The 17,397-nt window shown below is 42.5% G+C and overlaps 1 protein-coding gene across 2 annotated transcripts in view; it reads right to left on the bottom strand.

The window, feature by feature from the left end:
• Window positions 1-5,850: 5,850 nt before the first annotated feature.
• Window positions 5,851-17,397, bottom strand: part of TAF15 (TATA-box binding protein associated factor 15) — a 21,537-nt gene continuing 9,990 nt past the window's right edge. The window contains exons 8-16 of one of the 2 annotated variants that reach the window (XM_030472332.1): window positions 11,091-11,125; window positions 10,452-10,484; window positions 9,760-9,869; window positions 9,087-9,216; window positions 8,333-8,422; window positions 6,894-6,978; window positions 6,718-6,803; window positions 6,510-6,612; window positions 5,851-6,224 (exon numbers count right to left, since the gene is read on the bottom strand). In XM_030472332.1, coding sequence (XP_030328192.1) covers window positions 6,185-6,224; window positions 6,510-6,612; window positions 6,718-6,803; window positions 6,894-6,978; window positions 8,333-8,422; window positions 9,087-9,216; window positions 9,760-9,869; window positions 10,452-10,484; window positions 11,091-11,125 — 712 coding nt within the window. In that variant the 3' untranslated portion in view covers window positions 5,851-6,184. The remainder of the gene's footprint in view (window positions 6,225-6,509; window positions 6,613-6,717; window positions 6,804-6,893; window positions 6,979-8,332; window positions 8,423-9,086; window positions 9,217-9,759; window positions 9,870-10,451; window positions 10,485-11,090; window positions 11,126-17,397) is intronic. The other variant, XM_030472333.1, reaches the window with a different exon arrangement.

The following is a 17,397-nucleotide window of genomic DNA, read 5'->3' as shown; positions in this document are numbered from 1 at the left end:
GGGCAGCTTCGAGTGCTGGGACCCTAACAGCTAGGCTTGGGCTTGAACCTGGGGGACAGAGGAAGAGAAAGCAAGTCCGGCTTTCTAATCTAAACCTGTGTTTGTGATCCAGACCCTGAGGATGCAGAGCAGCAAAGGGCCCGGATGCAAGGCATCCTTCTCCAACAGCACTAGCCATGAGCACAGGAGGCTGGACAGAGCCCTCTTCGGGGGCCTGGCAAAACCCAAACCACAGATTAGAGCAGTGCCATTAGAGCAGCAGTGAGGGGCTTGTTGTCGCCCCAGGCAACACAATGCACATCAGCACTGCAACCTGTACACAGCTCATGATCTTGTGGCTTCCAGTGACAAGTGAACAGCTCTGTTTACTCCCTGCAGTATTTTGTTTGACTGTTTTGGTTTAATTTGACTAAAGCAAAAGGATGTTTTGATTCTGCTTTGGTTCAGGGGGAAAAAAGTAGGATGTGACTTACATCTGCTTTTGTTTTCATGCCAGCTTCAACCACACACCTATTTTACAGCTCACAGGCCTCTTCCTCTTCTTTTTAGTCATGCCAAAAGCTGAAGTTACAGGAGCATCTGTTGAGTGCAGCTTGAAGAGATCCGCAGGGATCCTGTAACACGTTGCCTTCGGCTGCACAGGGATTAGCATGTTGGGAAGGCAGGCGGGATTTGAAGGAGGGAGAAAGGGATCTGCATAACATGGCAAAATAAGGCAGTCGCTGAGCCATGGAGGGGAATAAACAGATGGGAGAAATGAGGAATGTTGGGGATGACCGATGGGATGCTGGGAGAGGACAGAGGGAGGCTGGCACGGGTGAGGGTCTGGTGTGAGGGCAGGACGGGGCTGCTCCTCACACAGGTCAGCCCAATGCTTCCCTTCAAAACAAGAGCAGCTCTGTCTGCAAACGCATCCGTGTTTGGTTCGTATCTAGGAAGCGACTGATCCATCTGCTCTTCCACTTAAGAATTCGGGTGATGAGAAAGTGACTGGCTCGGCTCCAGGAGGAGCAGGAAGCTCCCTCCTCTGCGCATTGTAATGCGGGGAAGCGCCTGGGAGGGCACCTGCAGCCCCTGGAGCAGCCAGCTTTCCGACCTGGCATTTCCCAGGGCCACTGCTGTGGTCCTGAGGGGATTCAGCATTCAGATGGAGAAGAATCCAGCCCAGCCTTGGAGGTGCCAAATCACTGTTCTCCGCAGACTTCTGGCTCGGACTATAAAGCTGTTTACCCAGCTGCTGTAATCAGAGTGGTATCAGGAACAGAGAAGCTGTCTTGTGGAAAGGTGAACACATTTCCAGCTCTTTCAGCATTAGGTAAAAGCTCTGAAGTGGAGCAGAAGAAAGAGAATCCTCATAACTTCTACTCTAAAACTTGAACTGGAGAAGTGAAACCTGTGGCAAATAGCTGATAAAGTTTTACTAACAAATAGTGGAAGAGTATGATAAACAGATCCATACAAGCTCTGGTTGCCTAAACACTCCTGATTTCTCAGGTTTCTAGACAAAATCCCATCTCCCTCAGCTTTACACAGGTCTTACTGCAGGCAGGTAGCTTCATTTCTAAACCCTTTCCTGAGATGCCTTAGCAGCTTGAATTTGGAGATCCAGAGGGTTCCTGATCTAATACCAGCAGCATATTCACCTGAGAACATCAGGGAGGACATGCTGCTGTTCCCACAGGTACGGGTCTGGAGCAAAGAAGCCTTGTCTGACAATATGAGTGCAGAGCAGAGCAGTCGAGCACCACAGAATGAATCACTGCCTGCTTCCGACCGAGGTGAGCTCTGAGAGCAATTCATAAACACACATTATGAAACAGCACTTCAGTGACGTGATACTTCTTGGAACAGCTTTTACTGTTTACCACAACTGATAAAGCAAATAGCAACACCATCACTCCTCCATGGCAGCTTCTACCCGGGATGGATGTGACACACAAGAGCTGCCGGTTAAAAGTCTCAAGTGCTTTGCACTAAGAGCACATTCAAGTTGTTCTGTTCCATCCACTCAAGACACCACCTCTGTACAACAGCCATTCTTCACATGTTTGCTGCTCAGAAATGGTTGCAGCAGCCGGGAGCTGTAGGACGGCCCCCAGGCAACGTCAGAAATACTCACCCTGCTGCTGAAAGGTCTGCAACCACTTCAGTGGAGATGAAATGGGCAGTTGTGGCTTCCCCTGCCTGGTGCAGGCACCAGCCCTCACCTGCAAGAGTCAGTTCTTCAAGGGCACAAGCAGCTTGTGTTCGCCTGGCTTTAGCCATCACAGACACGGTTTTCATGGGTACTTCATCTGTGCATGGTGAGTTCTCACAAGCCAAAGGACTTGGTGCATTCAGTAAGCCTGTCCAGTCCAGTGTCCTGAGCCAGGACACAGAGCCAGGAACAGATGTTTATCAGAAAGGTGTTTAGGAAAAAAAGAAAATAGAGAGTCTGCACACACTTCCCTTGGCTTTACCTTTTGTGTGCAGAGTTCCTGGGAAGTTGGGAGGTCTGGAGAGGCTGCATCCAGCCAACAAGCCCTGCTGCAAACACACCAGTGCAAGTCGCGCTGCAGGGTTGGAGCAGTCTGAGCCTCACCGGTTATTAGCTTAGAGGAGCTGATAACCTAAACCCAAGCACCCGTCTCTCTAGGAGCAGGGTGTCACCTGAGTGACATGAAAAATTGACTTTTTTTTAGCTCTTTTGCAACTTTGGGTGCATTCCGACAGCTGTGTTTTATTACAACAGCTTTACAAGGAGCATTAGCAACATCATCTACTGGGGACAAGGTCACACAAGCTCTTTCTTATCCTGGAAATGGGAATCATAACTTTTAGCTTAGGCAAAGCAGCAAGGGCAGAATCCTGGCCTCAAAACTCCAAATACCCGAGCTCTTGGCTTCAGTCACTGCTTCCATATCTCTCTCTGAGACTGTGGTATTCAAGCAACTTAAGTTGCATTACTTCTAAGGGTGAGGTGGGTTTGGCTGCATAGATCCAGCATGGAAACTATTTGGCCATCTCTTAAACTGTTCAGCTATAATAGCTGCATTTCAGCTCTGCAGGGATCACATGCCTCTTCCACACTGGCATCCCTCTGTTTCTCCATAAAGCCGTTCTTGAGCTTGGCAAGTGCAGGCTGTGTTTTTATAAATAAACCACCAGCATTCCATACAGGACTGATTTCCAAACCTAAACCCTTGCTGCTTATAAAGTGAGTTGGGGGATATATCATAAAAAGAGATGAAGGAAGCAGAGCAAAACTGTTCCCAGCTCAGACATCCCAAACTGCCCGTTCCACTGGGATAGTCCCTTCTGGTTTTCCATTAACACACCGACAGCCCTCCCTCTCCTTAGTTTGTAGTTTTAGTAGATGAAATCCTACTAAACCCTCACAGAGGACCAATTCTAGTACCTTTAAACCCCAAGTCTTCTTGTGGAGAGTGCTGACCATTAGTAAAGCACTTTATTTGTACAGTATTACAAGTAAGTCCCTAGAAACAGGAGCAGTGAGTCCCAGTGCCAGCAAGGCTCAAACCTGCTCAGTGAATCTAACTAAATGCAGAGATATTCCCAGCATGATGGTAAGGCCGGGTATTTAAACACCAGAGTGCAGGATGCTAACAGCAAGCTGTTAACTTCCATGTCAGGAAGAGCTAAAATTCATTCAACCCTTAAGATACTAGTTACTGGCTTCTTTTAAAGGTTTTTACTTTGCTTTTAAGCTCAATGAAGGCTTATCCTGCTGAACTTTCGGCAGTGTGTGCAATGCAAAAGGACTCAGCAGAAAGAGTTGGGAGGGCAATGGCATAGTTAAACCTTCACCTGGGTTTACATCTACAGAACATCACTTCCCAGGCCTCTCTGTGAACTAATTTAACTCTCTACACTAAAAGCAACTAAAACACATATATGCCACCAACCTGGTGCCACCCTTTCTCCATCTGACCTGCTAGCTTTCTGTGAGACAAAGCAGCTGGTGAAGATGTCTTCACAGGCTTAAAAGCCATGTAGAACACAGGTTCTGTTTTGCCCTATTGCAGAATAGAACATAAATAAACATCCAGCATCTTTGCCAGGCTGGAAAAGCTGGGAAGGTGGTGACTGCTCCAGCAGCTTTGTGGCTTGCTTGAATACTGGTCTAGTTAGGGATCTGGCTAGGGAGTGACTGTTTAAGGACATAAATGCTCTTAGCCTGGGGGAGGAAAGCAGGGTTGGAAGTTGAGTCAGTATTAAAGGGAGCTAGAACTGCTGCTCCAGGTATTGAAAATCCCAGAGGGAAAAAGCAAGAGGGACAGCAGGGACTGTGCAGGATCAGAGTGCCTCTGCCCTACTGGGTTTGCTCAGCCCAGCCCTTCCCAGCTCACTCACCCAGTGTGATGGGATCAAGGTGCAGCTCCAAGGAAGCGCCTGCAATTTGCCAGCACAACTGTGTTAGGCAAGAAACCTCAGGCAGTGACACATCCCCTTCTGTTCTCAGCTGCACCACTGCCTTCCTCCATCACCCCATCCAGCAGCCACTGCTCCCTCAGATCCAAGGTACAAGAGCACCCTCTAGCCTGCTTCACTCAAACAATCACACCAGCTTAACCATGATAAAACACTCGAACTTATCTAGCCTGGCCCATTTTTGGCAGTACCAAATTAGGTGTACCAGGCCTTAGATCTTAAATCTTAAGCAGAACAAGATACTGAGTTTATGTGTCTATGATTTGTCTTTCTAAAGGCCTCAGCCACCCATTAAATTTTATAGCTTTACTAATGCACGAACACCTCAAGTTCCAGTGTTTTATGAAGAACGACCTGTCCACAATTTGTGACAACTGCACTTTCCAAGAGAAACCTTAAAATACTACATTTACAGCCATGGGTGACTGCCAATTTGAACTTACCATCACCATGACTGCACACCAAGCCAGGGAGCTGGCTTACAAACATGAACAAAAGCTATTATTAACCAGATGTTCTCTTGAAGGTATGATGAAGAGGCAGCACTGGACACAAGCTGACTGTAGCAGATTCCCACCACCTCACCTCTGCAGCGTGACCTAGTCCAAGCAGGAGCTCCTGCTTCTTCAAACCTTGGCTTCAGTGCTGAATCCCAAATGCTTACAATGTGCCTTCTGCATCTGTGTTACCTCCATCTTATCTTAAAGATGACCACAGCACTTGTTTGCATCACCCACATTTCAAAAGCAGCAATTAAAAGGGACAGCAATACACAGCAAATCACTTTTCTTTTTCTAGATGCCATCCCACCTTGCTTTTTGAGCCTGGCCTGGTCACAACATGCTCCTTGGCAGCATGAGAACACACTGCCATCTGCCTGCTCCTCCTGAAGGCTGCAGGGTGCACCAAAGCCTGTGTAGCAGGACACACAACAACCCAGGACTTCATTCTCAGAGGGAAATGAGAAAGGAGCAGGGGACAAGTCTGCAAGTCTAGGATAGAGGGTATGGACAGCAAGTGGGTTCACCACAAGATGCTGGAGAGGGACTCTTCACCAGTGGCTGTAGCAATAAGACAAGGGGTGATGGGTTCAAACTGAAACAGGGGAAGGTCAGGTTAGATCTAAGGCAGAAGCTCTTCCCTGTGAGGGTGCTGAGGCGCTGGCACAGACTTTTCCCAGAGAAGCTGTGGCTGCCCCATCCCTGGCAGTGTTCAAGGCCAGGTTGGACACAGGGGCTTGGAGCAACCTGCTCTAGTGGAAGGTGTCCCTGCCCGTGGAACTGGATGAGCTTTAAGGTCCCTTCCAACCCAAACCAGTCTGGGATTCTCTGATTCTATTTACTACTTAGGTCATACCACAGGAAGACAGGGAGCACGTAAGGAAACACATGCAGCTGAAGTAACTGCACACCAGTAAGATTTCACAAATAAAACAATCAGCATTTATTGTTGTATTACAAAACACTTCATATTTTGGCAATATTTTACAGTTTATCCTTTTTCTTCTCAGGGGCCTGTTGAAAAGGTATGGGCGGGGGAAGAAAAGAGGAGAATGTTGAAATCAAGATTAAATTTCAATGTCTTGCTTAAAAAAAAATCCTCCCAAATCACTCCAATCCCTCCCACCAAAATAAAAATCTAGTTTCACTCAATTCCACTATCCAAAGAGGCCATGGGTGAAGCTGCAGGCAAAACTCTGGCAATTTCACTATCAAATGCATCAAGAAGACAAACAAAACATTCACAGTGGTCTTCAGTATGGTCTGTTGCGTTGATCATTTCTGAAGTCATTTCTGAAAGGCAAATGCAAAGTTATAAGGAATCCCCTTCAGCAAACAACAAACAGTCCTTTCAGTCAAACATCTCCACACCAATTTCTGTGTATCCTTCTGTGCTTGGACAGCCCCATCCAAAAACACTCACAAAACACACTTATTTTCTCTGGATGCTCCCATCTGTAGCTAATGTTTTCACAGCACAGTGTGCACGCACACATAAACAACATTCTTTTCCCACATCCCTATCAACTGCACAGCCTGTATGCTCTAGCACCAAGCAAGGGCAAAGCAAGTGCTTACCTTCCTCCCATTTTACCCCCATAGCCGCCTCCCCGGTCGCCGCCTCTGCCACCGCGCCCTCGGTATCCTCTTTCTCCTCCATAGCCACCTCTCCCACGGAAATCTGGAGGGAAAGGCAAACCAACACATCAGCCAGGTTATCCAAAAGGCTGCAGAGGACATTAGCACTTTAAATGCTTCAGAAGAGACACAGCTGCTCCCTACACACCTCCTGATGGACGGGAATCTTCTGGTCTGGGCTCACCACACTGGTTGCAGGAATTCCTGCGAGCGAAGTTCATGTTACCACAGCCCCTAGAAAAGACAAGGATTCCCCAGACTTGGGTGCTAAGAAACTCAGAGAGCATCCATGAAACACCACTGCCCAATTGAAATGACACTTACGGGTTAGGACAAACCCAATCACCATTTTTGGGTTCCCCACTTCTACCCTGGAAGCCCCCACCTCTTCCATATCCACCTCGTGAACCTGCAGACAAAATTATAGTTAGAATAAAGGAGGGGAAGTGTCTTTGACCTATACATGAGAAACATTTATTAAGGACTGTCACTAGCTTCAGAACCTGAGTGACAGACAGACACTTCAGGTGGAAGAAGTGTTTAATGTCAATACATTCCCACTAGGCAAGCCTCTGAAACCATACTAGGAATTCTGGAAGAAGCAGGGAGTGCCAATGACAACAAATGGTACCATGGTAGAATTCAGCATCTATTAGCTGAGGTTCTACAAGCTACAAGACAGCTAGAAGACTTGGACAAACAGCAGTTTCTGCCACAACCAAATCTCAACAGCATTTGATGTCCTGAAGTTGATGTATCTGCATAGCTGAAGTACACATGCTCATATGGGCACATTTATAACTTAGGCAGATGGGGAAAAATAAGAAGCAAGGACAGCACGTGGTGGCCAGAAAAAGTTGCTCCACCATGTATTTTTTATATATTCTTTGTCAGCAATAAAAGGAAACCTGATCCACTTGAACTGCCAATGGGAAAATGTAAACCCACTGTGTGTATTAATGAAATCTCATAAAGATTTAATGAAGTCTATCCATCACATATGGCCAGGCTTAGTCACTGAACAAAAACTTAACAAAAACCACCCGAAACTGTCTGGATTTATGCCAGGATGCATCTGACAAGCACAGGGACACCACAGTTCCTGCCTTCTGCAGCAAGGAACATTAAGAACTTTTATACTTTTGAAGTTCTTGAAGAATCACTTTTCTACCAGCCTAAAAAACTGCCTGATTTAAGGACGAAGAGTTGATGACAGCCACCACACAAAGCATGCTTCCTGTAAAACGGTAATTAATATCCAATGGGCTACTCACAGAACTGTATTATGCAGAGAATCAGGGAGATAAACATCTATTTAATTGAAGGAGTCAGACATACAACTGTTGCTCTAAGTCAGCAGCAGTTGAATAATTTACCTTGCTTGATACCATCTGGAAACATCAGAGTATCTCAAAGCTTTGCTGTAATGAGCAAATATACTCACTGGGAATTCACACCTATATATGTGGAACCTGCACAGCCTCAACATCCTTGTTACACTATCTCTTTCAAAGCAATGCTGAGACATGATCTGGAGACTCTCCAGTTCAAAAGGAAAGCGTAAATTCTGTGCTGTGCAAAAGAGATTATGGATTTCAGTTTAGTGTGCTTGGTTCAATCCTTATTATTCCCTTTCATGGCAGAATCCCAAAGGCCCCTATACTTTGATGAATCACTGCTTCGAAGTCAGCTTTTATAAACTAAGAATAGCTAAAAAGCATTTAACTATTAAAACCCAAGGATTCTACAGATTTCAGTCCCACCTCGACGTCCGCCACCTCCACCTCCTCTCATGAATTCAGGCCTTCTAGTTGCAAAAGAAACTTTGATAACATTGCCATTGAATTCTTTTCCTGTGGAAAGACAGGAAAGGAGAGAAAGATCAATACAGCTCCCAACAGCACAGCAGCAAGTTCAGAAGAACAGGAGTGATTTGCATATACAGACTGAATACAAACCTCATAAGACCCTCCTCAAGTTTACTACTATCAAAGAGTATCACTGTATTTTTGCATCAAGTGTGCAAGTTTTATACCAATGTATTTCTGGGATCTGCTATCTTCCTCCACTGAACCCATAATTTAAGAAAACCCTTGTTCTTCACTGCATACATACAAAGCACTTGGCACAAATGGTCATAGCCATCCCCGAAGTCTAAAAATGCCACCACAGCACTAACAGTATCAATACTAACACTGTACGAAATCCCTCCAGCTGCTGACACAGATTATAGCTCCGCTGGTGTGAACAAGAAGTTATACTCTGCTGAGGGACATGATGCCACCTCTCATACTTGTACAGGGATGACTGAGGTACAGCAGCAAACCTTAATGGTTTTGTTATACATTTTTGGTCTTAATCACAAGCTGCTGTTCCACCAAATGAGAAAGCCAGCACACACAGAATTACAAAACCCACACAAAAAGCAGCATGGGGCTCCCAATGAGGTTATTGTTTTACTTCTTCCACTGCTTGTTAGATTCATAAATAACCAAAAGAACAGGTACTCTCACCTACCGTCAAACCAGTCAATTGCTGCTTTGGCAGAAGGAGGGTCATCAAAAGATACTGTTGCTTCTCCCTTTGGTTTGCCCGTATCCTTATCTGTATAAAGATTTATCATAGGTTTGCCAGTCTTTTTGTTGGTCTGAAAAGAAAGGTTATATATTTGGCATAGGAGAAATACTGGTAAAGCTAGTTCAGAGCATATACTTTAACAGCTACGTATCACTAGAAAGAAGATTCTCCTGGAGCTAGCCTGCAGAAACAGATGCTTCTGACTGAAGGATACTGACTGGCTGTTCTCCAGGATGTAATGATGGGCCCAGTTTTAACAGAAAAAATGAGGTCAAGTGCAGGAAGCCCTAATTTAGAATCACAGAAACAGAAAAACCAGCCATAGAACACAGAAGCATACGTGCTGAAGTATGGGGGTGGTACAAGGGATAGAGTGTCAGCGTTAAGGGTTATAAAGACTAAAGAGATGTGAAGCAATCTAAATGTCACTGGAAAAAAGGGTGCTAGTGCTGCCAGCTTACAAATGAGCTGTCATCTGGGAACCTAGATAAAAATACTATCTACAACTGGGAGTTCAGAGTGAGCATCTGCCTTGAATGATACCAGTACTTTTCCAATACACTAGCACTGCAAGTTCTCTTTCTTCTTACCAAAGATTTTTCATTTCACATACCTTTATGATACCAATTTGTTTGAAATAGTCTGCCACTTGATCTGTTGAAACATCCTCTCCAAGTCCTTGCACGAAGATGGTGTTGTTATCAGAGTTGTCAGACTCTGAATCTAGGACAAAATAAGCTACATTTACCATGCATTTTTGTGGTAGCAACAGAAGCAACATTTTAAGCTCAGGCCTATGCTGCCCAGTAGCAGACCCTTAAATCTCAAAGACATCTTGCATGAAATAAAAGATGAGCTGAGAGCATCATTTTGAAGTTAACACTGTCAACTTCAAAAACACATGCACAGCACCTTCAGATGCTGCAGAACATCAGAGACAGAATACATTCAACAGCTGACCAGCATCTGCCACACACTCAACCATGCAGCCAGGACATCCAAACCCATCTAAGCAGCCTATGTTTTAAATAACCCAAGTTCAGTGGAAGTGTTATGGCACTGAAAGCAGCTGCTGAGCTCAAGGGGATTCAAAGTTCATCAGCAAATTCTTACTTGCTCCATGAAAAGGCATCCAAAAATTCACACGTACTTTAATAAAACACATTTCTCTCAAGGAAGAGAAGCTTTAGTTAGATTCCTTTTGAGCCATGGGAACTGCAGCCACATCCATCTTCCTAGAAATACATTTTAAAAGCAATGACCTAAGAGCTACAACGTACTCCCACCCACTGCTTGTTTTCTTACCAGCATCTGATCTCGGTCCATAATCCCTTTGACCTATGAAAGGGGTTTATGGAAAAAAAAAGAAGGGGGGAAAAAAAAGAAAAGACTATTTTTAGCAAAACATTTTCAAGTGACTTTTTTAGAAACAAGAAACTATTTAAAGTATGTATGTAATGCATCTAAGATCTAAAACATTAACCAGAGATTTAGAGGCTATTTAGATTAAAACGTTCAACAGAAGGTGTCTGTGGGACGTTAACGTGTTCTTTAACTTGCAGCATGTGGCAGTTGCCACACTGATGCTGTGCTGGTGTTCTCTTGCAAATGCTGGTTGTCACATCACCAAGCAGTTTACCGCTTTGTTTTAGTTTTTACCTCTAGAACCTTTCTAAGAAGCGTTTGTAACATAAAAGAAAAGAAAAAAGAAAAGAAAAGAAACAATCCGGTGAACGTCACTGTCTCCACAAATTCTTTCATGCAATTTGACAAAGCAGAAATCCAGTTAATGGCTAAAAGTTTGGCTATTTAAAGAAACTCATGAACACACCAGCCTCACCGAAACACCATAATGCTTCTAGGAGATAGTAACAAGGTATTATTGGTGGCTTTTAGATTTATAAAGGATTTCCACTGAAACATTTTTGGATACTCGGCACTTACCACCGTAATTTTTGAAGCCACCACGGTCACCACCACTGCAGAGGAAAAATTGAAGAAATGATTTCTTCCTTAAGTCTCTATGTGCTGAGCCCAAGGCTCAATCTACAGTTAACTGATCACAAGTTGAGAGTTACTGTCTGGCAGCTAAAGCACCATCTCTACGTTCTCCTCACTACTCATTCATGTTCAAAGCTTATATTACATGAAAGTGAATAATCTCACTGGAGGAGAGAAGCCCTGAAGAGTATTTTAAACTAACCCACACTCATGTCGTTGCTTCAATATTTTCTCCCATCCCATAAGGCAAAATGACTGCTATTAAAAACTGGGGTTTAAACCAGACACATTATTTCATGAAGGTTAATGGGCTTTAATTGTGGGTGTAATTGCTCCTTTGGAATAATTAGTGCTTTAGGACTTCCCTAGAAGTAAGAAGAGCTGAAGTTAATTAACCTCCATTGTAATGCATTTATATACAAGGGGCAAATGATCAGTATCAGCCATTCTCTGAGAAAGAGTCTGTGGGGACCTACTGTACTATTAGCACTTGACATGACAGAGAAGGTGTGTGTATGTGAGCTTCAAAAGCAGAGGCCGTGAAGTTTTATTTCATTCATTCTGATACCTGTGGCACAAAATGTAGACCAAGTTAAGAGATTACACACATCACTTTTCAAACGTTAGAAGGGGGTTTTAAACAGGAGTCATGCCTCCAATTACGTGCATGAAAATAAACCCTCACTCTTTTCAATGTCAATGTTTGCACTAGCAGGACTTTTTACAACACCATTAAGTGCATCCACGTTATGAATATAATATAATCAGTATTCACAGCCTTCAGGAAAAATACAACCACTGGATTGTTTAGAAAGTCAAGAAACAAGTGTCATGCTGCTGTGTACAACTGCCCTGCTTGCTCTCCTTCACACAGGGGGAATAGCTGCTACCTGAAAATTAGGCAGGTTCACCCAATCCTGACAGCTTTCACACTCAGCAGCTAAAATAAAGCCAGCGTAAGTTCAAACCCTGATGTGGAGTAGCTATGGAACTACTGTGCTAGTATGAGTAGTTAGTATGAGTAGTCAGTATGAGTAGTCTCTTCACCAATGTGCTTTACAACTAGAAGTCACTCCAGGCTTTAATTCAATCTATCTGCCAACACACTAGAGTGCAAACATGGGACAAGCACCCCAGCAAGAGGCAATGATATAAAATTAGGGAGTAACTTCTATGGCACTTTGTGCATCTGTTTTCTGTTACAGCAAATGCAAAGTGATGAAGGGAAGGTACTGCTTGCTTAACATTTATGAGGTAAAATCTGCCTCAAGTGAGGCATATAAAAGAAACAAGTTTTTAACAGCTATTACCAAAGCTGGATTAAGAGAGACATTCTTTGAAGGGTGACTGACATTCTGTGGCAGTACATAAAAGGACTATTAGATGTTTGTCATGACAGACTATCACTTTTACTGGGACTTCTCTTATGCAGTGTCATTTACTCCTATGTAATTCATTCTGCTCATTAAAGAGGTAAAATGAATAAGCTTCATATGCAACATCAGAGCACGTCTTTAGTCAAGGCTGGCTATTTTCAAGGACTGAGGATAGAAAACACAATAGTGATCATAAAATTGACTGTAAATACCTTTCTGTCACCTCCAATTCACTTCAGCTAAAAGAAAAACTTGATTATAACATAACAATTTTCAGTAGGATGCCTGTTCTAGGATTTTAACTCAGAAATAACAAGAGTGAATACATCAACCCTGGAAACATTATCAAAGCTTTCCAGCCCTAGATTATGGTCCCAGTTCATCAGAAGAGCATTATACAGAACATTTGTTTTCTGACTTCAAAGTATACAGCAGCAGAGACATAAATCAGGAAAAAAAAAAAAATCAACAATCTAAAACCATACAGAAAATAAGTTTGTGCTCAACATAGCCAGGATTTCACAGGACTTTGCTGGGATAAAAATGCATGCACCACAATACTGAGAAGCGATATAGAGCTGGATATATAAAATGTAAAGGAAGTCCTAGCAAATGCCTCATTTCTAACTTTGCAATACAGTAATTCTGTACCCTACACTAACAAGTGCAATCCACATTTTAATTAGATTTTTTAATTAATGTCTGTAGAAATAGGGTTTTGCCCAAGTATGCTTCAGCACGTTATCTTCTGCTTAGTCTTGCCTCACCAACCCAGCAAAAATCTGCATCAGTTCAGTGACAGATACCTTTGATGACAGATTAATGCTTTCCTCCATTATTAAGTCACATCTCATATGTGATTTATAAAGCTGCAGCGTGCTCCCTTCCCAAGATTGCTGGGCAAAGCTACCCAGGATCCCCAGGAGGCATGTGGATATGCTGCAGAAAGCAAACTCAAACACAGAAGCTGGTTGCAAGCAGCTGATGCCACCACCTCAGATTCACCCCTCACTGAGACCCAAAATTCAAGTCTCAAGCTGACTGAATTAGTTCCCACACCAGTGTCATAGAACGTGTAGAAAATCTAATTGCAGTGTTCCACTCTGTACTGCTTTACCACAGATCAAATAGATGGGCAACCACATGGAGTTTGAAGTTTTAACACCTTATGTTAGAATCATGAACAGGCAGCTAAAATTCAGCAATGCCACCAATAAAGATAATAAGTGACTGAACTGCAAGCGGCCAGAGTGTCTGTGAGGCACCTTTCATCGTGACAAAGACTTGCTGCTATGAAAGAAACACCATCAGATGTTCTTTTCCCCCTGTACTCAGTCGTATATTTAAACATCACCTACTTGACTGTAACTGGAGTGCACCTGAATATTGCTTATTTCAGCTGGGAATAACTCTTTAAGTTAAAGGCACAGTTACATGGAAAGCTCAACACTACAGATACAAGAAATACATTTTTTAAATGGCAGAAGCAGCTCTAAGAACTGAGGCACCAGATTTCAGCCTCCAACATGTATCTGTCTCGCCAAGCATGTGGGAGTTACACGTAAGAATGTATTTTTACAAACAAGAAAGGAATGCTTAGTGCACCAATAAAGTCACTGACAGATGGCTTTTTTTCCCTTGCCTGTATTTATTGCCTCTGTTCATGTTTTCCCAAAGTCTATATATAAAAGGCTGAGCTCAAGCATGAATATTACAAGTCAAAATATTAAATCTGAACACAAACCACACTGTTGTAAAAGAAACACTTGCACTAAGCTGTAGTTTCTTTTTATCACAATAAGCTTATTCCCACTCATCATAGCTGATACAACAGTTAAACTGCATAGGTAACTTTGGTTTATAGCACATCAACATCAGTTCTGCATGAGCAAAGTTGGGATTTCTATGACAAACCCTAACACAGCAGTAAATCCTCTTCTAAACTCCATCTATGTAGTTCCACCACACAGACTGCACGAGCTGGTTCAAAGGCAGAGCTTCTCCCATTTAATCCCCCGACTCTAAGAGAAGAGCAGTATTACAGGTACAGCTACCTGACAGCCCAAATGGCTTTCCCAACATGAAAGCACACAAACCTGCTTTGTATTGCTGTATTTCCCACTTAACCTGCTTAACTAAAACAATTCAGTCCCACAACCACAATAAACAATTAATTCCTCATTTTTCAGATGAGGACTCTAACAACAAGTGAACTAACTCTACAAGGACACTTGGAAGAATAATTGAAAGTAAAACTCTGCATTCTCAAGACCTGGCGTACCTGCTTTCTAACCAGAAGAGCTCAAACATGAGACTCCTCTACTGTGGGTTTAAAAAACCCACAAAAGATTTTGCTTCTTAGCCAGAATACAAATTAGTGAGACCATAACTTTTTCAAGCTTCACAATGAAAGGGTGAAAAATTCTACTAAAGCTCCCAAAGATGTAATTCAAGGCCACTAAAAAAAAAAACCCTGAATAATTTGGAAACCCTGAGTTAATGAGATTAAAAAGTGAACATCTGACACATTAGAAAATGATTGTTCTCTATCGTAACGTAACCTAGAGAATCTGAACAGTAATTTCTCAAGAGATATTTTCTTCTCAGTGCTGCCTGACTGCACAGGCACAAAAGAAAAATGAGTGCTGAAAGCATTCATTATAGTACGTATTCAAATCATTCTGGTTTTTGGAATAACAATTCATACCTTAACATTGCCAAATAGGTTTTGAAGTACTTTCAGAAAGGTTATTCAAAGAAATGAAAGCTCTTAGAATTTAAAAATGCTAACTGGATTTTGTCCTAAGTATTCCAGAATAATGGAATTTGCACACTGCTCTGAAGGGTCTTCCATGCAGGGTAGGTTTATACAGGCCACTGCAACTCGCACAAATCCTGTGGGAGAACTGATGTTGCAGCCAAGTCACCGTCTCGCAAGTGCAGGATGATGCCTGTAATGGGGATGCAGCACCCAGCACGATGGAGCAGGTTAGGCAATACAGCTGTGAGAACACCAACCACTGGGTACAGCTCTTACAACGAGCAACAAGCTGCAACATGTTCTGCCTGTCCAGACAAAATCTTTATTGCTTGCTAACACAGAAGAGATTCCTTCGCTATGGCCTCACGTTAGCTATTAATGTTTTTAGTAATGTCAAAGAACAATTTACTTCTCTGCGTGTGTGTGTTGATAGAACTCAGTTACACATTATTTTCTAAGCACTATGAAGGTCAAAGCCTACATGATTACAAGTATCTGTGTAGGCAAGACTTTTAGACAGATTATTTCCTAGTGGCTATGGATTCGAGATTTAATGTAAAGCATTAGAATATGATCGAAGTATAAAACTGAAATGATAACTAGTTACTGGAGACAGACTTAACATTCCTACACAACCTGCTTTTAGGGGAGGGAGGGAAAAAGAGAAACTCAAGGAAATAAACCCAAGAACCTACCCTTAAAGCCCACATTTTCACAGGACTAAACATGATTTCTTACCTGATTAGAAGGTATTTTCCCCTTGATTTTACAGTTTGGTATTTAATTTAACCTTTACACTTTCCTATTAGGAATGACTTCGGTAAAACACATCAGAAACAGAATTCTCCATCATTTTTATGCAGAAAGACTGAACAAATATATATGACACTGTGGTTTCAGAAAAAATTCACTGCAAACAGCATTAAAGACTGCATCACTTACTAGAAGTGAACAGAATTCCTATTAAATGCCTTCCCACTTTGCTGTATTTTCCCCCACTTCTCCATTCGCTTCCACTCTTTTTCTTTTGGCTTTCCACTGAAGTACTATTATCTACATGGATGTGTGAACAAAAAACTTTCCTTACAATTTGGAAAAATATGGGAAGAGGCTTTATTTTCACAGACATCAATTTAATTTACTTTATCTCGCAAAGACAGAAGTTTGTTTCAAAGTGATAAAATGTACCAAAAGTGTGTTTTTTGAAGCTCACATTCATTCCTCTTCTTGGAAAGGGCTCACCTATGAATGTTTTTTTAAAGCCCTAGATTTTATCATAGGAATATGGAAACCCCTCATCCACACAGAAAAACTGATTTAAAAGCAATTGTTCGGTTTTAACTGAAAATTAACTTAGAAATCACTTTGCTGGTTAAGTTTCTATTGTATAAAACCCCAGCAAACTCTAACACGAAGTAAGTACTAACACACTTCTGTAATTATGCTACCACACCTAAATAGGCGAGGCAGGGTCCCACCTATGTCATCGAAGCAACAAGCCATGAAGTACAATTTGGGACCACCTTCGAAGCAGGCAAATTTAAACTATGGTTTTAAAATCAATACTTTAAAAGCTAACCAAGTCTTAACATGCTTTTAGATTATTTTATTTAGTTTAGGTCCGTTCAGTGCTGTACAATTAAGAGTTCTCTCTCTGGAGTTCTAGCAATAACCCGCAACTGTGCAGCCTATTAAAGGGTCAGTGGTGTGAACAAGCAACACTCCACAGCCCACTGGAAGCTCCCACATCCTTACTTTGCATCAGCGAGCACTCTACACCCCCAACCACTTCAGAGAGGGAATGAAAGGGTAGCAAATTGTGCTAGTTTATTAAGAAATAATAACGTGATCTGGCCTAATGCAACAGGACTTAAAGCAAAGATCCCAAACTCTGACCTATGCATGAAATCATCTGCACACACTACATTAAATATGTACATAAATTTTCTTGACAGGAGCAAGGCCTACCACAATGGCAGAAGGGTAACAGGACTGTTAATACTTAAGATCTACTTAAAATAAGTGCGTTGAAACCGACAGCTAAGCCAATAATAAAAACTGTATTTTAATAGAAGTTTAAACTGAAAAAAACCCCAAACCACGAAACAACCCA

This window comes from Strigops habroptila, assembly GCF_004027225.2.
Source record: "Strigops habroptila isolate Jane chromosome 13 unlocalized genomic scaffold, bStrHab1.2.pri S16, whole genome shotgun sequence".
NCBI classification, from domain to species: Eukaryota; Metazoa; Chordata; class Aves; order Psittaciformes; family Psittacidae; genus Strigops; species Strigops habroptila.
This window is presented reverse-complemented; position numbering and strand designations above follow the sequence as displayed.